At 35.5% G+C, this 11,789-nt stretch overlaps 2 protein-coding genes across 8 annotated transcripts in view; one reads left to right on the top strand and one right to left on the bottom strand.

Moving 5' to 3' along the window:
- Positions 1 to 11,789, top strand: part of SON (SON DNA and RNA binding protein) — a 33,099-nt gene that overhangs the window by 13,126 nt on the left and 8,184 nt on the right. For 3 of the 6 annotated variants that reach the window (XM_042955604.1, XM_042955605.1, XM_042955607.1), the window contains exons 4-8: positions 54 to 214; positions 2,143 to 2,289; positions 2,467 to 2,655; positions 9,705 to 9,815; positions 10,986 to 11,102. In XM_042955604.1, coding sequence (XP_042811538.1) covers positions 54 to 214; positions 2,143 to 2,289; positions 2,467 to 2,655; positions 9,705 to 9,815; positions 10,986 to 11,102 — 725 coding nt within the window. Of the gene's footprint in view, positions 1 to 53; positions 215 to 443; positions 1,978 to 2,142; positions 2,290 to 2,466; positions 2,656 to 2,762; positions 3,448 to 9,704; positions 9,816 to 10,985; positions 11,103 to 11,243; positions 11,775 to 11,789 lie in introns of those variants that run through there. The other 3 variants (XM_042955609.1, XM_042955608.1, XM_042955610.1) reach the window with 3 other exon arrangements.
- The window catches only part of DONSON (DNA replication fork stabilization factor DONSON), a 28,135-nt gene continuing 18,859 nt past the window's right edge, over positions 2,514 to 11,789 (bottom strand). Inside the window, exons 11-12 of one of the 2 annotated variants that reach the window (XR_006207228.1) lie at positions 9,214 to 9,269; positions 2,514 to 2,587 (exon numbers count right to left, since the gene is read on the bottom strand). The gene's annotated coding sequence lies outside the window, so the exon portion shown is untranslated. Of the gene's footprint in view, positions 2,588 to 8,866; positions 8,884 to 9,213; positions 9,270 to 11,789 lie in introns of those variants that run through there. The other variant, XR_006207229.1, reaches the window with a different exon arrangement.

Below are 11,789 nucleotides of genomic sequence, written 5' to 3'. Positions count from 1 at the left end.
AAAATGTGTTTATTAGTCTTATGGGAAAACTGCTTCTATTTTTCCTCTTCCAGACAAGGCTCAATTACTTGAAATAGCCAAAGCTAATGCAGCTGCCATGTGTGCTAAGGCTGGTGTTCCTTTACCGCCAAACCTAAAGCCTGCACCTCCACCTACAATAGAAGAGAAAGTTGCTAAAAAGTCAGGAGGAGCTACCATAGAAGAACTAACTGAGGTAAGCTAGACAGAATTTGTTTACATTCTTAAGTGGATTATTTCAGTGATGTTGACTCTGGAGCGTGCCAAAACCCGAATTGTGGGCTGAACTGATAATGGCTGGCACCGAGTGGCCAAAACCCGAAATACAGATGTGGCAGCGGCAGAAGCTCTGTTTAGCAGGCCATTATCCGGGATGGCTAAGCTCCGCTAGCTAAAAGTTACTTCCCATTACTTTTGCTTTCCAGTTTTAGAAGCCAAACTGACTGAGGAGTGGGACGGTTCGTTTGAATGGAGGAGGTGTTGAGTGAGCAACACGCAGAAGCTCGCCTACAGTTTCGTTTCCATTCACGACGTGTTCACTGATCGCCACGAGTGTACTGCATATACGCAAAGACACAGACAATCTTCAGAAATGATCTTTTGCCACCGGAGCTTGGAAATTAATGAGAATAGCTGGCCATTGCCTGAAAGGAACTTCTTACGCATCAACATTTCGGGTTTTGGCTGTTTGGTACCAGCCATTGGTGATAATGGCCGGCCATTATCAGTTCTTCCTGCGGTTCGGGTTTTGGCAGTAACATATATTTTAGACACACTTGTTTCTGTTTTTAAGAATTTGATCTTTTCAATTGAGGCTTTTTTTGGCTTTGTTTTGTTAATATTATTTTTATTATTATTTTTTTTTTTTTTGGGAGGACGCTGAAATACTGCTGCTAGGATCCAGAAATACCACACTGTTTCATATATTGAAACTTGTTATTGGCTAGCCTTATGCCAGCCTGCCACTGTTAATATATTCTGTTCCCCTTGGTTACAGGCTTGGTATACTCTGTGTTTTTTGGCCAATTGAGCTTTTTATCCTATTGTAACATTTTCAATTGATAATGGATGTGACAAATTCTACTGCTTGTATAGACAAGTCCACCCAAATTTACTCTGACCTTTTTATAAAGCCAGGTAATGGAGTCTATTCCTTAGCTTCTCAGGAAGGAATTGACTTTGCTTTATGTGTCAGACTTCATCAGTTAACACCCTCTCCATCATGCCTTATTTTCCATTCTTGAGTTTTGTTCCTTTAGAGACTCAACCTACAAAACACTTATGGAGAGACACATGACCATCTAGCCCAATTGTACATGTTTCAAAGTTTTTATTTTGCCATGCATTTGGGGGTTCATATAGTTTCTTAATGTTTCCTCACTTAGATTTATTGAAATATGAATTACAACTTTTTTTTTAATTTAAGGACTTAGTGAAGGCTTCTATTACTTGCTCGTCAAATCTAAGCTCCTTCTCTAAAACCTTGTGAAACTTAGTGTTTCCCTGTATGTTTTTAAGCCTCGTTTTCAGCCCTCTTGTTCCTTCTAATACAAGTTTCTCACCTTTTTACCACCATCTAACTATGATGACTCTTTTTTCTTTTCCTGCCAGTCCTTGTTCTTAACTATGAAAATCTGGCTTAGAACTCTTCAAGGAATAGCCCTTGGTTATCAAATTCTGCCTGATTCTGTTTTCTCTTAAGCTTTTATTCTTTCAGCACTTATGTATTCCATTTGTATTATATCATTTTGCACTTGTTAATTGTGTTGCTCTGTAAAAGCGTTCCTCAATTATTTCATGTGTATGTAATTCTGTTTCTTGAACTAGATTGTAAGCTCCTTGGGAGCAGGGACCATGTCTTCTACTCTTTTTTTTTTTTTTTTTTGTATTCCCTGGACAGTGCCCAGTACAGTGCTCTGCACATAGTAGGTGCTCAATAAATGTTGTTGACTGACTGAACAGCTAGAGTGTGTTTAAATAATAGCCGATAAGCTAAGCTACTTACCTACAACCTGTTTATCTTGTTTTATTTCTGAAAGTTGATTTTATGTGGTTTTGATTTTTTAAAAAAACTACACGTTCCACATAAAGTGTAAGATTTATCTTTTGTTTTTATTTTTTAAGAAATGCAAACAGATCGCACAGAGTAAAGAAGATGATGATGTAATAGTGAATAAGCCTCACGTTTCGGATGAAGAGGAAGAAGAACCTCCTTTTTATCATCATCCCTTTAAACTCAGTGAACCCAAACCCATTTTTTTCAATCTGAACGTGAGTATTAGTGTTTATGGTTTGATGAAATAGCATAGGGACTATTTAAATAAAACTCAAATGGAATTAAATTGTTTTAATGTTTTATTAAATACTGTGAGAAATAGTGAACAATTATTTTCAGATTATGTTGAAAAACCTCTTAAGTGTTAATTAAGGAAACACATTATGTTTTAGATTGCTGCAGCAAAACCAACTCCACCAAAAAGCCAGGTAACATTAACAAAAGAGTTTCCTGTGTCATCTGGATCTCAACATCGAAAAAAAGAAGCGGATAGTGTTTATGGAGAGTGGGTTCCTGTAGAGAAAAATGGTGAAGAGAACAAAGATGATGATAATGTTTTCAGCAGCAATTTGCCCTCTGAGGTAAGTAAGAGGAATATTGTGTTGTTTTGTTTTTTGTTTTTAATACCTGAATCTCCCATTTTATTGTTACTTTATATCTGATTTGGCTTCTGTTTCACTCTTCTTAGGGCCGGGTTAAACGGCAGGGCCGGGTTAGACGACAGATGAAACAACCCGCAGCTTCTCATTTGACAGTAACTCGATGCAATTCACTTTGTGGAACCAAGCCACAAAGTGAAAAGCATCGAATTGCAGAGAACAGTGTTATCACATCCCTACCCAACATTGGGCCCTCCTTGCACTTATGGGAAGGTAGCCCAAGGTACAACTATTTAGCTTCCCGTTTTGCTTCGAGGCTCTATAGCTCTAGATTTTGGTGGTAGCAAATTTACTGGGTGGAGGGATTGAGCAGAGAGAGGCAGATCCTCAGGTTCAACACAAGAACTGGATTGGAAAAGGTCACTGTAGGCTGATGTGTGAGCATCTTGGATATATAACATAGCCCATTGCCCTTAAATAATGGTTTCTTACTATTTCTTTGGGTTGTCAGAGAGCCTTTAATTTTAATCATTTTCCCTTCCCTGTGCTACCTTGGCCCTTTGGAATTCTTGTGTTTAACCTAATGCTCAGCCTTGGTACTCCATTTCCCTTCTCCTTCCCCTCTTTGCTACTATTAAAAGTTGGAGAAGTGGAATTCACACCTTGAAATTTCCATGAGGCTATAGTTGTATCTTGTCAAAATGACGCAGTAATAACACCAAGTGTCAAAACAACCCCATTAAAATGCTGACTGATTAAATAATGTGCTGCTAAATATAGTGCACATGAAAACAGCAAGACTGTATATATATGTAAATATATATATATATATATCTGTATCTTTGTATGTATCTCTGTATCTGTACCTTTGCTGTATCTTTTAATAAACAGTTTACTTTTATTTAACTTGTTGTGCAAAATCACGCTTGGGGGATCTGGGAGGGTGGAGACTTACTAGGGTGGGTGGGAGTTTTAAATGATACTATAGATTAGTTATCACCTCTTGCCCTTGGTTCCAAAGCCCAGACGTTTGTCCAAGGACTGGACTAGATAATCTGATGCCCTTACAATGTGGGACTTCTTCCCCACTTCCTTTTCTTGCAGTTCTGGGATATGTAGGTCAGAGAGACCTGTTCTCTCCACCTCAGGTTCCTTGCATTGGCCGTATCGTCTTCCACTAAACACCTCCATTATTACAAATAAATAAATCCTGTTGTTTATAAAATCAGAAAGTGAACAGAACCCAAATCAGAATTCTTTTGATAGTATTTTTTTTCCCCTGAGCTATTCACAGGTGACATTTTTTTATTGTGCTTTTTTGATCGGCATTTTAAGAGAGCGCAGGTTCTATACAATGAAGCTGGACACGCTAATTAACCAATGCAGTTTATGGTCACCAGTGATGATTTGTATTTATGTGGGATTCAGTAGTTGAAGCAAGTTATACTCTCACCAGTGGGGAAGGGGTAGCTGATTTAGACAATATTTTAGTGAAACCAATTCAGTAGCTCAGTTGCTAATCCCTAGATTAGACTACTTGCACATCTCAAGAGGGAAAGGTTAACTGACATCTGCAATTGCCTTAAATCTTGTAGTAGGCTGAATATAAATCATGGTAAGAGGGCCAGTACAGACTGATTTAGAAATTCTGATACATACGCTTTTAGTAATTTGCAGATTAAGCATGTAATAGAGTTGGAAAACATAGGGAGATCATGTGAGAAAAATTTTTCAGCTGAGTAAAGCCCTGTAAATAATTGAAAAGTTCCAAGGGATTTTCCTGAGAAGTGATCATAAGTATTTTAACTGCAGTTGAACATGCAGAAAGTGCTTAGTGAATCCTGATGAGTATTTCTTTTTTATTGAAACTTTATCTATACGTGTCTGTATATATATGTTTGAAATTCAGTACTCTGCCATTATCAGTCTTAACACTGACCCTGTGATGCCTTAGCCTTATCAGTCATCAAAAGTAGTTGTCAGTTTTAATTAAAAGTTGGGGGGAATTCCAAAGAAATCCCAGGGGGAGAAGTTGGGTATTCAAATTTTATATTAAGCAGTCTTTCATTAAAGCAGAAGAAAAAGGTCGGAAAACTAAATAAATGAAGCGGATTTCTTCTGTGGGAGGATATATACAACTATATGATACCAGAATTCTTTTAAGTCAGACTCAAAAAATACATAGGTTAATTTTAAGCAAAAACAATCCCAAAATTTTAGAAGAGAAAAAGCATGGTTTCGTTTTGCTTTCAGGTCTCTGTGCTTTTACCTAACAATAGTAGTAAACACCTAGAGGAAGTGGTCACAATATAAAACGTTTAGTCCTAGTTATTTAGCTGTATCTTGCAAATACATGAATTTGTAAGATTATGTTCTACATACCAATGTTTGTGGAATGGTGACATGGGAGCGTTGACCCTTTTGATTCCCTGTCTGGGGTTGAAATAAAGGCTTTTATAGAGTAAAAGGAAAGTTCTTTCAAATGGTCACTGTTTTAACTGATCAGTATTTATTTATTTTTTAACCTATCCGTGTTTTTCATTTTAATAAATATAAATGGAGTTTGTGGTTTTTTAGTTTTGAGCATAAAACATTTAGGCAAAGATCACAGATTTGGTCTCAGCTTTGCTGTAATCCTTAACCCCACCAATTGTCTTGCACATGAGTGCTCTTTGACATAAACGTGAGTGGATAGATGTGGATGGATCAACATAAATCCGTATCTTATGGAATATCAGCTCATCAGACTGTGCCTTACTGCCATAGCATCGTCTTCCTACCCAGAAGCCAGCCAGCATCATCCTCAGTAAGGAGTGTCTACAGAACTTTGACCATATTTGTGTGAATTTGATTTATTCTTAAACAGTGAAATCAAAAATGGTGGAAAACTAATATTTAAAAAAAGTGTCCTTGGGGGCATTAATTCTTGCTAATAAAGTTAGAGGCTTATTGGGTAGAAGATTTAAATGTAATCTTTGATATAAAATTTCCTTGGGTTTACTATTAATCATAAATTATCAGAGGTCCAGAGGTAGCTCTCCATTAAGGTCTAGTAATTGCTTACATGTTAAGATGATTCTTGTCTCAGTGTGCTTGGTTTGTTTTATTAAAAAATATTTCCACTTCCCAGTGGAAGTATAGAAGTTCTTCAAGTATAAAGTTCCAGCTTTATACTTTAGGAAAGTTAAGTTCTTGGGGTAAGATGTAAATTGTAATTGAAAATTAAATACATGGGTCCTGGCAGTGCTAGAATGGTTAAATACAGCCTTGCTATTCATTCTTTTTTCCTTAGATTCTCCTGGGTGATTAACATTGAATTTCTTTGAACAACTTAATAGGTTACCTGTTTTTCTTATTCTAGTTTATTCAGATTAAATGTATAGGAGTTATGTTAGAGAATTCCATATGGTGTAATAAAAGGTTCGTAATTCACATTTTAAAACCAAACCCATGACAGCTGAGGTATTCTGTATTTTGTGTGGCTTTTGTTTTTATAGTTGTCATTTTCTTTTCTATATGAACCTCTTTGTAATTTATTAATTTTTGCTAATAAGTATCTTAAAGTCCTATTTTACATACAGGTCAGATGCTTTTTTTTTTTAATTCTGTTTTTTTGAATTAAACATTTCCTTTTATACTCTCTGTTTTAAGATACCTGTAATTGTCTAGGTAGAGAGTAATATAATTCATATTATAGGGCTTATTTTCCCTATCTGACTCCCTCCTAATAATTCTCTTTAGCCCTGTAATTGACTTTCTAAGAAATGCCCCTGAGATACTTGTATTTATGTAAACAGCTGGGTTAACGAAAGCGGTAAGGAAGTTGACTTAGAAGGGTTTTTAAATGAGGAAGATACAGAAAGGACATGATTATAACTTAGGCTGTGAAATGCATGTTACATTATGATTTCATTTCTGACACTTTTGGATTACAGGAGAAGTGATCTGCTGTGTTGCTGTAGTAGAGAAATGAAATAACGTGGACAGGTTTTTAACTATAGGAGAACTGGAATTGGATACTCTAGGTAGATTTCACTTTTTAAAACAAGTCCCAGGGAAAAGGAAACTAAACATTTTCCCCAATTATAATACTTAGAATATTATTATAGTATCATAATTAGACTTCATACATTAGATTAAAAGTTTGTAGTATAACAGTGGAAACAAATGAGGCTTGTTGATGACCACTTAATAATAGCGTTCTATGAAATTTAAGATTTTTTCCTACTTTTTAGAAGGGCTTTTTAACATCATTTCGGTACCTTAAACCTATTCCTCTTTCTGAGCAACACTGAAAGATGGTTAGGGCTCTGAAGCTCCACTACATAGTATGATGCACTGTATAGTGTTTATGTACACACACATATACCATATAGTCCAATAGAGTAGTCACTAGCCACTGAAAAATCATTTCCTTAATTGCACTAGCCACATTTTAAGTGCTCATTAGCTGTCACTGTAGAAAATACTACTGACCAGTGTTCTAAAGGGTAGCTGTGATATTTAATGAGAGTTTCAATACTGATATGTGACATTTGGTCTAGTCCTTAAATATTAATGCTTTGGGGATTATACATTATTACATATCTTGAATTACCTTGAAAACCTGGAAACATGCTTTTTTGATTCAAACACTTGAGGATCCTTAAGAGGTTCAGATAATCCTGGTTCATTTTATTTTGAGTATGTTCTTCACATTTAAAAATATGAATATAAAATGAATAGTAAGATTACTCTCTTGGTAAGCCTGTTGAGTGAATTAAGTTGTAGTCAGGAAAAAAACTGGTTATCATTTTATCTGAAGTAAATTTATTTTAAACATCAAGGTTGCTATATTAAAATTTCTTCCAGAGTGAGATGTGAATGTAACAAAATGTTACTGAGATTTGAATGAAGTTTCATCCTGGGGATAAATGATGAGGCATTTAGATTATCTGCTTAAAGATTTAAAAAATATATGAAGATAGGTCTTCAGATCATAGGTGTGTATTCATTTGTTTACTAATTGGGAAGAATTTTATTCTAGAGAAGTTGGGAGCTTTTAGAGCCATCTTTACATTTTCATGGCTAAATTTATAGCTGGAAATTGGGGATCAGGGCTTGAAGTAGTCAGTAGATCGATTTTCCACATTATCACTTCTAAGCTTAGACTTTTTCAGAATAAAAACCTGTTATTTATACCTAAACATTCTCAGATTTACAGACTGCTACCCAAAGTAATTTGGACAAGGTTAATGAACAGTACTTGAGGTATATTTGCTGGGCTTTCAAATTGCATCAGTAATCCTACCTGACAGTTTTAGGAAACACATAAGGTAGGCCAAAGGAATGTAAATTTTGGCCTGAAATATTTGGGTTCCCATTTATTTAAAGTCCCAGCAGTTGATCAGAATTATCAAAAAAGTGACAAGTGAAGACCCCTAGAGTGTTAGTGTTTAATTGTGACTGCTTAGATTATTTTTTATAGGCCCCAGATGTATTGTAATTAGTGTGGATAATTTACTACGTTGACAGTTAAGATCTTTCATGGGATCTGTAAACAGTCTTTACAATTACAGAATGAATTTAGCTTTGCTTTCGTTTTAAGAAGGCAGTACATAAGAATCTATGTGGAAGAAAAAATTTAATTTTGCTGGGGGAATATTATGAGATGACTCAGCAAGATAACGAAGAATGATGGAATAATAAGGGGTTCTGAAGGTAGAAAAAGGGAGACTAGTAATCCTTATGCGTGAGGTAGAATTATTCTCTTATATCCTTATGCGTAAGGTAGAATTATTCTCTTAGAGTCATACACCCTTCTATATAGGTCTTTATTTTATAAGAAGTATTTCATATGTAGTACATAGTTAAATTACAGGTAGCCCTTAGCTTTAAGAAAAATCCTTAGCTGTTAATTTATATTACTGACTTCCTTATATTTGTAATATCCATGCAGTACCTCTAATCATGTTTTGCATATGAATATAGGAAAACCTTTTCATGTCAAATATTTTCCAAAAAAGGATTTTCTTGGGTGAAATCACTAGGAAATATTAATGGGTTGTGTTAGAAGAAAAATAAGTAATAAGAATTGGTGATGATACAAGTCAACATGAGCTCTTAACATCAGAACAAAGAACATCAAATACTTACTTGATGTGTTTTTCCTTTTGTGGTTGAGCCTTCCACAAATCTGATAAATTGGGGATTTGTTCTTTAAGAATTTTTCTGGACATTATGAAACGTTTTAAAAAGTTAAACCATGAAGTCACCTCTGCTTAGCGTAACATTTTTACAGGTAGGATATGAGCTTTGAAAAGGAGGACCTAAGACATTTCAGACATACTTAATTTTAAATGTGTTGGTTCATGTTGTTATGTACCCTCCCAGAAATATTTTAATTTGGGTCATTAATACATATAAACTGAAAACAAAGGATTCGTTTATGTATATAGTAAATACATTCTTTGAAGAAATGGAGTTCTTAAGACCAAACTGTATCTCTGAGCAACTGCAAGAAGGTGAAAAGATGTGCAGATGAGTAAAAGACCAACTGACCTGATAGTGGTTTTCTGCTTGCTTACTCAAGAACCTTATTGCTTCTGAACATTATGCTAAAAAGAAATAGGATAAAATGAAAATTGCTCATGAATATAAAATTAATAGTTCCAAAACAGTTGAAAAAAGTACCAGTTTTTGTAAATGACTGTTTTGTTAGTGAAGGCTAGAGAGTTTTAAGTTCTTAGTGCAATTTTCTGTGATCATAATTTGCTACAGTAGAAAATACAGTAGAAAATATGAAATTTGAAGTTCAGATGTTGGGTTGAGTTCAGCTGCTGCCTCTGATAGCGTGTAACTTACCTTAAATGATCCTCATCTGCTTTCCAAGTTTCTTGTACTTCTTGGTATCTTTTCTGTACTTTACAAGATTATTAATATGTAAGATTACTGTTTCATTTTTGATATGTAGCAACTAAAGATATGAGCACTTTTTAGAATTTAGGGGGTCTATCATAATTTGAGATAATTATCTATGTTTTCTTTCTTAGCCTGTGGACATCTCTACAGCAATGAGTGAACGGGCACTTGCTCAGAAAAGACTAAGTGAGAATGCATTTGACCTTGAAGCCATGAGCATGTTAAATCGAGCTCAGGAAAGGGTATGTAGCAGTTTTAATGTCTGCTAAATGAGAATTTAACTAATTAGATGGTTGTGACATAAGTAAATTCTGTGGCATGCTGTTGAAATGTAGGTCCTAAAAATCCAAGGAAATAAGTAATTTATTGTAATTAGCTTATTTTAAATGAAAGTGATTTTGGGGCATGGTCATTCACTCAGTAAGTGTTTATTGTGTACTGTGTGGCAGGAACTAATGTTTAAGAGAGTTAAAATAGAAAAAAAATCCGTGCTCTTACTGAGTTTGTAATCTGGTATATAAAAGTAGCTATGTACCCATCATAGCTCTGTGAGATGTAGGTACTATTATGATGTCCCATTTTCCAGCTGAGGAAACTGAGTAAAGAGTAGTCAGTCAGCCTGAAACAACTATAACACTGCACGTTAACTACACTGGAATTAAAAAAAAAAAATGATTAGGCAGTCTGAGGCCAGAGTCTAGACTTAAATTTTTAACAGTGGACAGCCTTTCCTTTTGTCTTCTACATTCCCGTGGTAGATCTATATAGAAACGACAAATACATGTTCAGACAGATAAATACACTACCTAACAATACCAATGTTTATTAGCAAATATACTTTGAAGGACAACTGATTCTTTAACCATCACAATAAATGCTGGTGATTAATGTAGGGCTCAGTTTTTAAAGAAAGCTGTTTTCTGGGTTTGAATAATTCCCTGCATTTATTACTCCTTAAGCGTGTCTCTTGAATTCTGGATTTCTAATACCACAAAGAAGGTAATTAATTAAAAACTCAGGCGATCATAACATTTATTAGATTGCATTTATATGAGGTACATAAAGCAGAGGGCAGGGATCCCGTGCCGCATGAAACCCTTTTCTGTATTCATGTATCCATGCGATATTTTGGAGAATGAGTATTATCGTTCATGCTTTTCAGTTGTTAGACGTACATCTCAAATCTTGTTATTAATGGGACCCACTGAATGTTATCAAAGTGCTGCTTTTAAGAAAACATTTTAAATATGTATGCATTCATCAAATTGTTCTAAAAGTTGAATAAGTCTTATTCAGCCTTTTCAAGAACTAAATAAAACCATTTCATTTAGTGAAATAAACCAGTGGGCATTTTTGACTAGACAAGTAATTTTACTCAGTTGATTGAGGCATCTTTTTTTTTTTTTCTTCAGATTGATGCCTGGGCTCAGCTGAACTCCATTCCCGGCCAATTCACCGGAAGTACAGGAGTACAGGTTCTGACACAAGAACAGTTGGCTAATACTGGTGCCCAAGCCTGGATTAAAAAGGTACACAACATATGCACGTACGAAAGTGTCCAACTACAAAGTTAAGATTTTTTTTAGAAAATGTTTTATTAAAAATGCACGGAGAGGCCAGTAACTATAACCAAAGTTCATGAGTAAATTTGCTATGTGTGCCTACTCTAGGATGGACACTGAAGATGGACCTGATTCATGAGACAATGGCAAATGTACAAATAAGGCTCAAGAGCCACTCAGTTTATATCCTGAAGTTATTTGTTATTGCTGCTGCTGGTCTTTTTGGGGGTGGTTTTTTAAAAACTGTGTTTTGAATGCTAACAGTGTATCTCAGGTGCTGTTCAGAATGTTCCACAGTTCCTGTTGGACTAATCTAATGATTTCAAAGCAGTGGTTCTCAAATTTTTTCTCATCATGGGATACTTTATTACAGGTTTATTTTTGGTGGATCACTGTCCCCAAGAGCCCTCTTACCACCCAGATTTTCCATTTCTTTGCTCCTCTGTCCTTCTTTCCCCTTCTTTAGTGCCTGTGCCCTCTTGTAAGCTCTCTTGGCCCTTATTTCTCACCCTTCTGGTGATCACCCCGATCCCTGTGGTTGTCAGCTGCTGGTTATAGCAAGTTGGTGGGAGGCCCCAGTATTAGCACTGCATGTGGTGATCTTGCCATGGGACCGGAAGGCTGGGGAGGATGGTTGGACTTTTGGGGGGGGGG

This window comes from Panthera leo, chromosome C2 (genome assembly GCF_018350215.1).
Source record: "Panthera leo isolate Ple1 chromosome C2, P.leo_Ple1_pat1.1, whole genome shotgun sequence".
Classification (NCBI taxonomy): Eukaryota; Metazoa; Chordata; class Mammalia; order Carnivora; family Felidae; genus Panthera; species Panthera leo.
Note: the sequence above shows the minus strand (reverse complement) of the source record. Positions and strands in the feature narration are given on the sequence as shown.